The sequence below is a fragment of the Phasianus colchicus genome, chromosome 3, assembly GCF_987193195.1.
Source record: "Phasianus colchicus chromosome 3, bPhaCol1.hap1.1, whole genome shotgun sequence".
NCBI classification, from domain to species: domain Eukaryota; kingdom Metazoa; phylum Chordata; class Aves; order Galliformes; family Phasianidae; genus Phasianus; species Phasianus colchicus.
The window spans coordinates 10,399,996-10,413,515 of record NC_143438.1 but is presented as its reverse complement, the minus strand read 5'-3'; the positions used below and the strand labels follow the sequence as shown (position 1 = coordinate 10,413,515).

At 41.9% G+C, this 13,520-nt stretch overlaps 2 protein-coding genes across 6 annotated transcripts in view; one reads left to right on the top strand and one right to left on the bottom strand.

The window, feature by feature from the left end:
- NEDD9 (neural precursor cell expressed, developmentally down-regulated 9) overlaps positions 1-13,244 on the bottom strand; it is a 90,817-nt gene extending 77,573 nt beyond the window's left edge. Inside the window, exon 1 of the mRNA XM_031589362.2 lies at positions 13,093-13,244. The gene's annotated coding sequence lies outside the window, so the exon portion shown is untranslated. The remainder of the gene's footprint in view (positions 1-13,092) is intronic.
- Positions 1-13,520, top strand: part of LOC149918398 (uncharacterized) — a 99,940-nt gene that overhangs the window by 40,865 nt on the left and 45,555 nt on the right. For all 5 annotated transcript variants that reach the window (XR_016464986.1, XR_016464985.1, XR_016464987.1 and 2 more), the window contains exon 4: positions 362-482. Coding sequence is in view for 1 of the 5 variants with exons in the window: in XM_090136942.1 (XP_089993068.1) it covers positions 478-482 (5 nt within the window). In the remaining 4 variants the exon portion in view is untranslated. The remainder of the gene's footprint in view (positions 1-361; positions 483-13,520) is intronic.

Genomic DNA, 13,520 nt, shown 5'->3' with positions numbered 1-13,520 from the left:
GGTGGCTTTGTCTTCCTGGTTTATGCAATGGACAGGTTGTCCTGGTGCTGCCTCACTTCAAGGAAATACAGTAAGATCTTGATGTAAGGAGTCAAGTCTTCCTACACCTCCTGCGTCAGCTTTCTTCCCCAACCAAAAGAAAAGTAAGGGTGAAAGTTTTCAGTGTTTTGACCAGATTTTCTACTAACAGTTTTTAGTTCATTTGCTTTCAGCAACTATGCTTTTGCTTCTGAGTAGAAATTTTATTTCTAACCCCGCACAGAGGACAATATGTAGAAGAAGCCAAGACAAAACTGCAGAAATTTCTACTGCTGAGATCTCTACTTTGTGCCCATTTACCAAACCCTTATATCCATCATAGTTCAGACAGCATCAAGAACTGGAAAATAAAGGCAGTCATCAAGATGTTGAAGCCAAAAGCAGCCAGCTGAGTCAAATAAAGAAGGATGGAAGGAGTGACTCAAATAGTTGAAGAGCATGAGGTAAGCTGATAAGTTCTGGGGTAAAATACAGGGTAGGTGATATATAGTGGTTAAAAGAAGATAATAAAATTAATGGTGATCAGTATTGTTTTTGAAAACTGTATCGTGTCAAAAATCAATGTGCTTTTTGTAAGATGTCACCTGTTTATTTGATAATGGTAATTGTTTTGGTATTTACTTAAATACACATTTCTATATGAATTTCTATAAAGCAAGTATTTTGTTCCAGATGATATTAGGAGTCACAACAATGCAAGAAATATATAAGATGAATTCAAGACATTAATTGAATTGCGATCTGGCAGACAGTCAAAAGTGCTAAAGCAATTGCAAAGGGGGAATCATTCAGAGAGGACACTTTTGACAGATGCACCAAAAGTCTCAGTCCTTGGCTCAGAGCTGCTCAGTCCCTTGGTTTTTGGCTCGAAAACAAATACTGTATTTCATTAGGCAAAGATCATGATGATACAACCAATGATGAAGTAATTTTAGGACAGCGTCAAGGGCAAAACTGTTTTGTCTGGTAAACTCATAGAAACAGTATGTATTCAAATTGCTGGTCAAATTCAAGGTACTTTCAGACTAAAAGTGTGCTTTTAGTCATGCTATATAGACAGTGTTTTGCAAAGCACTTAGCCAGGCTGGTTGTTATGATGGGTAATCAGCTAAACACGCGCTCCCTTTGTGATACAGTACACCTGAAAGCAAATGCTACTGTCTTGCTGAGTAAAGGTCAAGGAGGTGATATTTCCATGTGCACCATGATAATGAGACCATTACTGAAATGCCAAGTGTGCTTTTGGCGTTTACACCTTTTAAAGGGATATTGACAGATGGGCAGAGAACAGAGTGGCTTAGAAGCATGAGCATAGGTTGAACCACGCTGTCTAAAGAGAGGTGAAAGAAGTTAAGTCTGTTTAGTTTGTGAAAGATGAGGTTTGATATTCTTCCACCGGTACTAAAAAGCAAAGGGGTATCTAATAATTAATTGTTAGATGCTGAGGGTGGACAGATTCAGAGTAGAAAACAGGCAGTAAAAATGTCTTTTGTTTTCAGCGTCAGCAGCCAACTACTTACTTTGGGATGTTGGGTTTGTCTGTCAGGTTAAGTCTATAAGCAGCAAGAACAGAGTCTTTTTAAAAAAAGATAGGATACTGGTAAGCAAATTTGTGTGAGGTGCATGTGTTATGATGAAATACCGTGGTTTAACAATTTTGAGTAAAGACAGTGAATGTCTGGAAACAATCCAAGTGTTACAGGCAGTAGCGCAGTGAAACTTGGTTTGGTATGAGCACTGCAGGTAGAGATAGCAGAGCAAGCAGCAAGAGTCGTCTTTCAGCTTGCAAACTGAGGGTGAAGCTCCTTGAAGATGCTAACTAGAGCAAGCTGCCTGGTATACCGTGTTTAGTTTAGTCCTCTTGCTAACTTGGAGCCTTTCAGGATCTAACATGCCCTGAAGCTCTTTCACTGTGGCTGTTGATCTGAAGACAGTCTTTCAAAATGATGGTGAAAGAATGAAGTTCTTAATACAAAGGGAATTAACAGTGTGTCTCTTGCATGGGTTTATGACACACTGAATATTGATGTCAATTTACAGTTGATTTTCAAATCTGGCATGTCATCAGAATATAAATCTAGTATAACGTAATAGCTGCCAAATTAAAATCAGAACAAAGCATGAGATGAAAATTCTGTCTAGGTAGACATTTTATAGGTGATAATATAGCAATAAGTGTATTATAGTCATTGAAGAAAGACAGAAAGGGAAACTCTTTGTTCCCTTTCTGCTACTCTGTGGGAAAGAGAAATTCTGATAAAGACTGAGAAGTAACCAAGATGCTGTACATGTATACGTAGGGAGGTCTGGATTAGAACAAACTTCCTGGTCCACAATGGGTTGTGAATCCTAGTTTTGGGAGTGGCTGTTAGTGAGTGACTGAGAGTACTGGCTTATATGCATGCAAAGCAAAAATCATCTTCAGTCTGAAGCTTTCTTCCTACTTGAATGTGTTAGCAGTTCATCATTGGATATCTGTCTGCATTGTGATGCAAGAGGTAGCATCTATATGTTAGGCAGTATTTTCAGCCTGAAAATCTATTCCTTGCTGGCTTAGTGAAGTATTCTGTGGGCTGGAAGAAGTGTGATAGCAGGCATACCTATCTTTACAATATGTTTTAAATGAAGCAATTGCATTTTGAAGAATGTGCTGTGTGGTGGGGATAAAGTAGGAGTGAGAGTCAGGAGTCACTGACCTCTCTGATATAGAGATAGAAGCTGAAAGAGAGGAGTAGAGGATTGTTAATCAACATAGAAATAACTGACTTTTTCATAAATGGCCTGCCCCCACCACCTCTGAGATCAGTGTGGGGAATTTATGAGGCCTGTCGGGCTTATGAGAAGTATAATGATGTACTATGTGTAAATATCTGTCCTGTATGTGAGTGACTTGTACCTGAGTAAACCCTGTTAAGGCATCATGGGCCAGAAATGATAACCAGTAGCACTAATACACTCAAAAAGCCTCTCGATCCCTTTTGAAGGGCTTTCTTATTACTTCCAACAAAAGCAACAGAGAACAAGCTTTTCTCTCACAGGTAGCATGTAACAAGGTCTCATGTTAGTTGTGACTATTTGGAGGCTGGAAGAAGCTTGACTTTACATCTATTTTTTGCTCAGATAAATTTCCCAAATTGGATAAATTTTACCTGTAGAAGGACTTCTGATGTCAGTATGATTTTTTGCCTATGCCAAAATCAAAATTTTGATGGGGTCATTTTTTTTGTCATGTATTTGTCTTCACAGCTGTGCTAGCCAAAGTGTAGAGAAGGTTTAAGGGGTCGTGCATCTCTCTTTCATAGCACTTGCATTAACATTTAGAAGTTGTCTATGAGGCATGGTTTCATGGGGAAATGTTGGTGCTAGGTGGATGGTTGGACTAGATGACATTGGAGACCTTTTCCAACCTTGGTGATTCTATGATTGCCCATATGCTTGATCTACTTCATGAGACCTATTGATAAAAGCTTGTTTTGTAAAAATTGCTTGCTTGTCTTGGCATTCCCAACCACTGTATCAGCATCTCACAGAGGAAACTCCAGTGCTGACTTGTTTGGGTCAGCTGGGGAATTCAGCACTCTGCTTGTCCACACTCATAGGCCAACATTGACTCTTCGTGTGACCAAGGTAAGTGGCATGGCTCAGAGATGGAGCGATCAGTCACCATAAAACTAAGTAAAAGAAGGGAAACATGGACAGAGGGAGGTGAGATCTTTAAACAGCACCAAAATGAGCGCTGAATGGGGCAGTCAACAATAGCCAATAGGTTGGCATATTCACTGAGAGGATACAGGCAAGAGGTGGACATGCAGCATTTCTTCAGACCTATGTACTCAAAAAGCTGTCTTATTTCACTTTGCCTCATGAAAGCTAATGTTTCTCTCCAAGGCCTTCTTGTCACTTAAATCTCTATACTGCTAAACCTCGATCACTGAGGCAATGAGGGAGAAGTTGTTTTGCAAGAAATGCTTAGGGTGGATTGACACCAATTGTTTTATTTGTGGAGGCAAAAAATGCTGAAGACTGAAGGAAATAACTGAAAGAAGAGGAAATGAAAGCTTATTCTAATTTCCAGCCTCAGCTCCACTACAGCCCAGGCTACACCCGTTTTCAGAGTGTGGGAACAGTACTGTCTGTCATTTGAAGTCCGTTGCTCTTTTCTGTATGATGTTTCCCCAATGAGGGTGTGTGTGGGGGTCACCCAGACCCTCCCTGGCTCAGGCTCAGCTCAGGGACTGCACTGCACCAGGGTCCTGGCCAGTGTGAGCTGGTAGCAGCTGAGAAGAGCAATGCCACCCTTCCTCCCACTTGGTCAGCATCGCCTGCTGGGAGCTGTGCTGCTCTCTGTCCAGCCTCCCACATGGCTATTTTTAACATGGATCAGCATCTCGATTCCCTTCATGTGGCCTCATGCTCTTGCCAGCAGAAACAGACTGTGAAGCTACAGAGTTAACCTCAGCATCTTCAATGAGAGCAGGCTCCTTGCCTGCTGCCCATCTCTGTCTGCTCTGTGTGGTAGCACCCCCTGCATGGACAATGTCCCGAGGTCAGTGCCTGGCACACATTTCTTTACCTGTGCTGGAAGCCTTTCCCACAATAATATGGAGGGCTTTTCCCATTTTTGTGGTGCATGAGTACAAGCTTATGCTGCTCAGCACAGCATACATAGGCCTGGGATCACTGAAAAGCTATTCTATCCCACAGTACATGCATTACTTCTAATGTCTGCTAGTAGAGTCAGGTGTTTTCCTTTTCATGAGAAAATCATGCTTTCCATTATGAAATTTCACTCAGTTTCTTCCTATAGCCCCCAAGCCTGTAGTACCCAATACATGAAAGAATTTCTGCTTGAAAATAATTAAGATAATTAAGAACTATGGGAATAGAACTCTAAATGGGAAACTGCACCAGAAGTGCATTTCTGTGTGGAGTTTGAATACTTTATTCCTGAGTCTGACTGTGCTGACCACAACAGGCTCCAAGCATAATCCATCCCCCAGCTGAAGTCAGTAGGGGTTAGGATCCATCTCATCTCACTTGAAAGGTCAGCACTATACATGGCTGTATCCAGAGCAGTCAGACAGGCTCCCTTTGTAGTCAGGAGAGTAAATGTGTTTTGGCACTCAGTCAGAACTATTTTAGATTTCTGTCTAAAGATGTGGACAGGCTTCTCGTGGTGGGCGGTCAATCAGTTGCCAATAATGAGTTCAGGTTTGGATATCTACATCCCAAGTCAGCTGATATGTACCCTCAAACTTTCCACTTACTTCACCTGGCTCCAGACCAGATCTTCGTAGATCAGCATTTAGTCCTGACTGCTCACGTGATTGTGATGATGACCTTTTGAGTTCTTGCTTCATAACAGCTTGAACTAAGTGAATATGATGGTAGTGGAGGTGCATAATTCACCAACTCTCTGCATTCTTGCCAACTGTTCAGTGATGTCTGCCAGCTTTTTTGTGACTTTCATACAAATTACAGATTACAGTACAAGATTCACAGAATAATTCAGGTAGGAAGGGACCTCTTGAGCTCACCCAGCTGCACCTAGCCAAACTCCTGCTTGAGCAGGAGTTGGAACAGGTCACTCAGGGCTTTGTCCAGTGGATTTTTAAACTCTTCTAGGGTGAACACTGCATGACCTATTGCTGCTACTTGCTCCACTCACTGCTTGGCTGTGTAAGTGGGGAAAATTACTTTCCTTACATGGTGTCAGAACATCTTCTATTGCAGCACACAGCAGGCACTGCTGGCTCTTCCAGGACTCCCAGGTCCCTTGCAGCAGTCGGTTGGTCCCCCACCAGTGCTGTTTGATTGGTATGATTTTGGCAAAAAGCATCGTAGGGACTGGGAGTTGTGGTGAGAGTTAGCAGTCATTATTATTATTATTAGTTATCATTAAGCCACGTATTTAATTTAGAATGACATCAGAGATCAAAAGTTCATTGGTATTTTTTGGGAATATTTTCCTAAAACAAAATGCTCACTGGCATTTATTATTTATTTGAATCCTGGAAAAAAAGAATAAGGAGTCTGATGTGGAAACTTTAATAGCTCAAATAAAAAGAACAATCAATTATATTTTAGGAGATGCTGATCTTTTCTTTTTGGCATGAAAGTTGTGAAGTGCTGGGGTGCTCAGGCTTGTTGTGTGCAGGCTTTTCTTGTCTTTTTGGCACTCAGCAGTGCAGCATATGAACAACCTGCTGCTGCTGTTGTATTCAGCCTTGTGACTCCCTTGCAAAGCAGGAATGAATTGTACTCACTGTTTGAAAGGGAGAAGCTCTGGAGCAGAAACTCAGACACCTCTTGCCTAATTTTAGCTGCCAGAAAGTCAGGCCTCCAGACCCAGGCTGGCAAACCACAATTTCTCCAGAAAGGGAGAAACAAGTTTCTCAATTGATTCCTTCACTTAATCTCTTTCCTACCTATTTCATAATAATTAGTCTTAATTACTAGTTTTTAATCAAGGCTTGAGGCTAAAATCTCAGCTCGGTTTAAGTTTGGTTATTACCAGGTAAGTGCTTCTCATTCCAACTAGCCACAGGGAACAAAGAATCTTTCTAGGATTTTCTCCAAGTTAAACAATCCTCCAGACCATCCCTTGTGTTTCCTGAAAAAGACCTTGGAGACACTGGGGGCTGAGGGAGGTGGTGAGCAGACACTTGTCCCTCTTTTCCATCAGTCTTGCTTTTGTTAGGACATTTGCTCTCTGTTAATGTAGATTCATGGTTGCTGGGGGGTTGGGCTTGGTATTTCCATTCCTACCACCTTGCATCTGTGAGTGGTCTTAGCAGTGGGGCAAAAAACACTCCCATTGAAAAAGACACTGACCTATGTCAATGGAGAAAACATTGCTCTTTAGCTGATAGAGCACTTGGAATTTCTTTCAGTAGAAACAGTACTAAAGTACTCCTTATTTCCTTCACCACTTCTTTGCTACTGATCTTGACTACTAATTTCAGTGATACATCTCTGCAGACTTCTAGGTGAAACCCAGCTGCAGGCAACTTTTGCTGGAGGTAAGGGCTTTGGGTTTTTGCTTTATATGGTTCTCGAGACGAGCTGAATTCTCACACTGGAAGTAAAAATTACCAGTGTGTGTGCAGTACAAAGCAAACTGATGGCATCCTGGGACACAAGCTATCAGTTTTATATCTAGCCTGTGGGGGTCCTGGCTGGGTTGCACTATTCACAGGTTTGACTAAGAGAGCACTTCAAACAAAGAAATTTCAATACTGAACAGAATCTTTGATCTCGTTTTCCTGCATATTGAAAAGCTCTCTTGCACAACCAGCTCATAGCAGCAAAAAGTGCTACAGGCTCCAATTCCAAGAGCCAGCCCCTGCCCCAGCTTTTCCTCAAAGGCGCCTCAGTGTTTTGGGTAGAAGGGTTGTGCGGTAACCTAAATGACAGCAAGTCTCTATTAAGATTTAGTTTGGAGGTTAAAACTATTCAATGATTTAGTCTCAGGGATTAAGGAAAACAAAACCTTACCGACGGCTGGATAAAATTCACATTCCTTTCAATTGTGATCATCCTACATCAAGGAAATGTTTGAAATGTTGGCAGTCTCCTACGATATGCCTGTGAAAGTTATTATATTGCTTTAAGAAAAAGGAACCAAAAGCTATAGCACAAATGTGTTGTATAAATCTTCATTGGGTTCACTGCTGTTTTTATAAAAATAGTTTGATCAATGCTGGGTCCCAGTGGGTGACCTTTAAAGAGACCACATCAAATACAGGAGCAGAGTTGTAGATCTCCACCTCCATGCTGGCTCTTCACAAGAGAGCCTCTAGACAGCTATGTCATCTCTAGCCATAAAATAAATTGAAGAATGTCTGTGTTGCTAAAGAGTAAAAAAAAAAAAAAAAAAAAAAAAGAGCCCTTTCCTCCTCTCTGCTGGAGCAACCACATCCCTAGGCTGCAAGGTGAGCTGCTCACCGGCATGGGGAAGTAAGGGAAAATGAAACCTCCCTCTTGCTCACTTTGAGTGAAAGGGTCCTGGGACAGGAATTATAGTTACATGGCACCTTTAGTTATCTGTTTAATTAGTGTGAGAACACTAGCAAATAATGCTAGTTATGTCTATCAACAGCAAACTCTTAATCCTGGAGGAAGGGGAATGATTTTCAGAGGGGTCTTCTGAAACATAGTAACTCCTAGGATATGTATATGGGATAGTACATCCCCAGAGATGCTCCCTTTGCTGAGTGTTTATGCTTAAAGGAGTAGTTCAGCATGACATTAGTTGTGTGGTTTTTTTTTGTGAGACTGCCTATCCAGTACTTGAACTAAGTAAATTATGCAGCAATTATAGTGGTGGAAAATCTGCTTAGGCATTTTCTTTCCTTTGTCTTCAATGTTTCTTGTTGTCGTTGCAGCTTAGAAAACCTTGTTCTTGCCACTCTTAATCAGAAAGCTGAGCAGAAATAATCAGCACTGTAGTTACACAATGGTGACTTATTTTTAGAAATATATGCCAGGGAAATATGAGACAAAACAAAATTCTGCTGGGGTGTCCTGTGTTGAGTCACTCAGAAAACTGTTTTGGCAAATAAGAGTTCATCTGATGGCACTTGTGGAACAAGCCATTACTCAAAGGAAGATGAAGTGTTAATGAAAGTGGATTTGTTTCCTTTTAGCTGCATTTTGGATTCATGTCTATGACAAAGAGCAGCCAAGGCTCTCTCTGTACTTGTCAATCCCATGCTGCTTTGTGGTGGCCAGTTACTCAAATCAGATTGCTCAGAATGGTTTCATTGCAGTTGTTTGCTGTCAAAAAATGTACATTTCCAATCAAGTGCTTTTCCCACTATTTTTCTCTGGGATTTTTATCCTAGGGACATTAAAATGTCCGTGTGAGTACAGGAAAGCTCTGTGATGAAGTTACAGAGCCTGAGTGGCAAAGGGAGGTACAGAGATGAGGATGCTTTGTGGCCACGTCCTCCTCTATGAGCAAATTCTTGCACTGTCACAGTATGTCTCAAGACATGACGTGAAACTGATGAAGAAATGACATTTTGATGCATCACAAGCAGTCAGGCCAGACAAGGCAGCCTCTTTCAACTTAAGAACCAGAGTAACTGAGGTCATTTTTTGCTATTTGGATGATTTTGTAAAATAAGATCCCTTTCCCCTTCTTTAATTCTCTTCATGATCACATGAAAATATACTTCAGCTATTTTAGTCCTTAATACTGCTTGTCATTTTCTAGAAGAGCCGTTCAGTTCTTTTCTAGTAGCAAATGATAAGAGGAAGAAAACCACCATGGAGAAGGGGAAAAGAGCACGGACCGGCTCTGGTTTAAGCATCCATAAAAACCACTAAATCCTCCAGAGTTTTCACTGTCCTAGCTGAGCACATAGATATTGCAGTCATTTCCATACAACAAGTGAGGTCTAGAAAGCAAGGCTAGGCTTTCTGTGACAGGTAAGTAAAAGACAAAGCAGCAGGCACACATTTGCTGGAATGCCTCCCCATATAGCTCAGGCACTGGACAGAAGGATCTCAATCAGTGGCTGAAGGGAATAAGGCAGATATTTATCTGATTTTTCCCCAGCAAATCTTACTAGCAGCTGGGTTTTATCTAAGCATCTGCTGAGGTGTTGAAGGAGATGGTATTGCAGCTGAGCTGTGATGAGTGTGTCACTTGTGTCTTCCTTGTTATCCCAGGGTTCGTGCTCTATCTCAGAAGTCTTTCCAACAGGAATACTGGATGGATCAATTACAGAGCATGCTGTGCTTACAGCTTTTTTTCTGAACTGCTCTCAAGCGCCGTGTAGACACAATCACTGTGTTTCAATCAAAGGGATTGTGAAGATAAATTGAAGATTTTTTTTTCCATGTTGTACAATGGTCTGTCTGTATCTCCTGGGAATCTGGTTATTTAGACTTCTTTTTTTACTGCTGAGAGTGAGAATTGTTGGCCTGGCCTTAGGTGGGTTGTCAGAGGGTCTGAGAACAGCTTACCACATGCTTCAAACCAAATAATGGCAAATGAAGTCCTTGTTATGCCACTCACAGACAAAGAATAGTCTCTGCTTTTCAGTTTGTTCCCCAGATGCTGTTGGGAATGTTTTAAATATTTGGTATTCATGATATACTCTTTGGTTAGTATTTGATTCATTCAAATAGTTTTCCGCTGAGTAGCAAGAACAACAGTTTCCAGTTTCAATTCTTGAAAGTACAAATGTCATATTTCTTTGAAATGCTGATATTTGCTGCTTCTGATAAAATGCCTGCCATTAAGCTTGTATGTTACAGAGCTCAGAAAGTAGTTTGTTCTAAAGGAGCAAATAAGGGTGTAAGAAAGCTAGCAAAAATGATTTTGTTAAAAAATAACAAATCTAAACACACACACACACAAAACAACAACAAAACACCGTAACCTACGACCAAAGATATTTTGAGTAGATACGGAATATTAACTATTGCTATCAATTTGCCCACCGTGGTTACTTGGGACAAGCTCTACCCAGGTGCAGGTAAAACCCATAGGTTTGGATTTAGCAGATGTTTTAGTGCCCTGGGAGGTGTTAAGGCTGTCAGCAGATGCATTTTCAGCGATAGGCCCTTCAGGTTTGCGCTTCTCTGTGGAGTACCACATAGATCGGACTGCATGGAGTTGTGGTAGGAAGAAAAATTGCTTTGGGGTTGATTAGAATGACTGGCAGAAGGAGCTGATGGGACTGTTAGGAGAGTGAAACACCTTCCCCAAATTACTTCACTCTTCCTCATCCCCTTTCCCTCTTGAAACACCAGATTCTCCCTTCCCTATTTACACTCCTCTCCCCCCTTGTTGCAGGCTTGAATTTTGAATGCTCCTGCTGTAATCTGCTGTGTTTCACTAACCTTCCAAGCTTGGTCCCACCCCATTCATTCATCTCCAGTACCAGAAGCAGGCAAGCCAACAGCACCTGGCTTGGAGGGGGTATCAAAGCTGTTTCTAAGAGGCAGGGTGGCTTGTCTGATGAAGCACAAGCTGTTATTATCTGCCTTGCTTTGTTTTCCTTAGTAGCAGACCAAAAAAATCCATATTCCAGACATTTAGCTTCAGCACAACACTCCTTTGACTATCCTTGGTCAAGCTTGGGCTCCTGATTATATGACATTCTTAACAGCACATGTAGCTTTAATTGACCCTGTGAAGCTATGTTCATAGAATCATAGAATCATAAAATGGTCTGGGTTGAAAAGGACCACAAATATCATCTAGTTTCAACCCCCCTGCTATGTGCAGGGTCCAACCAGCAGACCAGGCTGCCCAGAGCCACATCCATCCTGGCCTTGAATGCCTCCAGGGATGGGGCATCCACAGCCTCCTTGGGCAACCTGTTCCTGTTTATCACCACCCTGTGAGTGAAAAATTGTTGCTTCAGAGGAAGTCTTGGCACCGTAAGCTGAGTTTTCTATCTTTCTGTTATTTTCTAGAGAGCAGTGGTTGATACAGACTTCAGCAACCTACAGTGAGCTTGCTGAGGGTTGCTTTTTGTGAAGCTTGACCACTGTGCAGGTGTTTCCATCCTTGTCTTTTCCTCCTGACTGTGTAGGGACAGGTTGCAAAAAGAGAAGTATAAAGAAACCCCACAGGAGAGTAAAAGGAATGGGCCTTCTTTAGTAATTCATGGGGTGTTGCTTAGCTGAATTACACTCTGTGAGCATTTTATCCGAGTATAGCTTTTTTACTGATGCAATGATTCCTTGAAATAAGGTGAAAGCAGACAATGATTCATTTTCTGCTTACAATACACAGTGTCACCCAAGGCGTATCCTATGGTCATATCTCATATCCCATTGCCCCAATTAGTGTTTCTCAGAGGCTGGCTGGGTGGCAGGAGGCCATGTCATATTTGTGTGTGCAATCACAGATCAGCAGTGAACATCTGTGGAAAGTGAAAGAAAGAGCTGTGCACCGCTGACACAGCTTTGCAGTCGTTATTCAAATAATGCTCGCAGATGCTTTTTAGCCCATTTTTTTTCTGCTTCTTAAATCCCAGCAGCATTAGAAAACACCTTGCCCAACACCACAGACTAGCAAAGCAGTGATCAATTTCTCTCAGAGAGTGGTCAGGCACTGGAATGTCTGCCCAGGGAGGTGGTGGAGTTGCTGTCCCTGGCAGTGTTCAAGGGGCATCTGGATGAGGAGCTACGAGATATGGTTTAGTAGCTTGTGGTAGCAGTGGTAATGGGAGGATGGTTGGACTAGATGATCTTGTAGATCCTTTTCAACCCTGTGATTCTATGATTCTATATTATGTCCCTCAGTCATCATGAATCATGTAAATTAAGCACACACACAAAAGCATGATTAAAATTCAACCATGTGAAAATCTCTAGGCTAGAAAGCCTAGGATTGAACAGGAATGCTGAAACAGGCCTATGTACCTTGCAAAGAGCAATCTCTTCTGTCTTTAAGACTCCATTTTAAAATTATCTTTGAGCTTTCTCACACGCTAAAGCTCTGTTTAGAGAACTGCCACTATGCCTTGATGTGTCCACAACTGCCTGAACCAGACTTTACTGTATATTCAGCAGTAAAAAGGAAATGAGAAACTTCCTGTCTGATAAATACAATAGATGAGATAATTAAATGCTGATGATCTGTTTGGTTACATATAGCTTCTTTGGAGTAAGGATGGCCTTCTCCAGAACAGTTTATAGTGTTTCCTCTCAGCACACAGCAGGTGGATGGGCTTTGGCCACTCAAACAACTCTGCAAATAAATCCACTGCTGTCAGGCAGCTTTCTGGTTCATCTTTGGAAATGATTACAAATGAAACAAGTCTTTGTATAGAACTTAACAGTAGCAGAAGAGTGGGAAAAGGTAGATCGCAACAGTCGGTTGTCAGTCAGAAGATATTCCTCCAGTGAAACAGCCTTTGGCAGTAAAATGGAGAATAATGCAGCCTTCACAGAGCTTGCATGAGCTGACAGGGTTGCTCAAAACCCGCCGTGCTGGTGCTCAGCTAAGCCCAGAGGGACCTAGCTGAGCTCGGGCCATGCGGTATTGCCTCTCAAAGCAAAGGGGGAGCAGCTGGGGTCACTTACCTGGCTGGGGATGCTCCAAAACCTCTCTGCAGACCCTTCCCACCTCGTTCCTTGAGTTGGTAGCCTGAAAAGGCTGTGTCCTCCCAGTGGTTTGTTGGGCAAGAGTTGGTTGTAAGAGTATGCTTGTACTCGGTCTCCCCTCTTTCTTGTAAAAGAGAGAAACCGCAAATGTTTTTCTTCCGGTTTTAGTCATTTCCTTTCAGCTTGACAAACCTTGTTTTTTGACAGGATCTCACAGATATTCAGGCTGAGCACGCCTTGAATAAGGCAGCTCGTGTAGAGTTCTGCGGTCTCCTTTGGATACCGCGTTTGGTGTAGCTACCCCATAAAATCATTTCCATATGATTTTTTCATTTGGCAGTCCTAATTCCTGAGAGCGTTGCTTCAGTGCTACAAATTTTGAATGGTATACTTCTGCAAAAGTCACA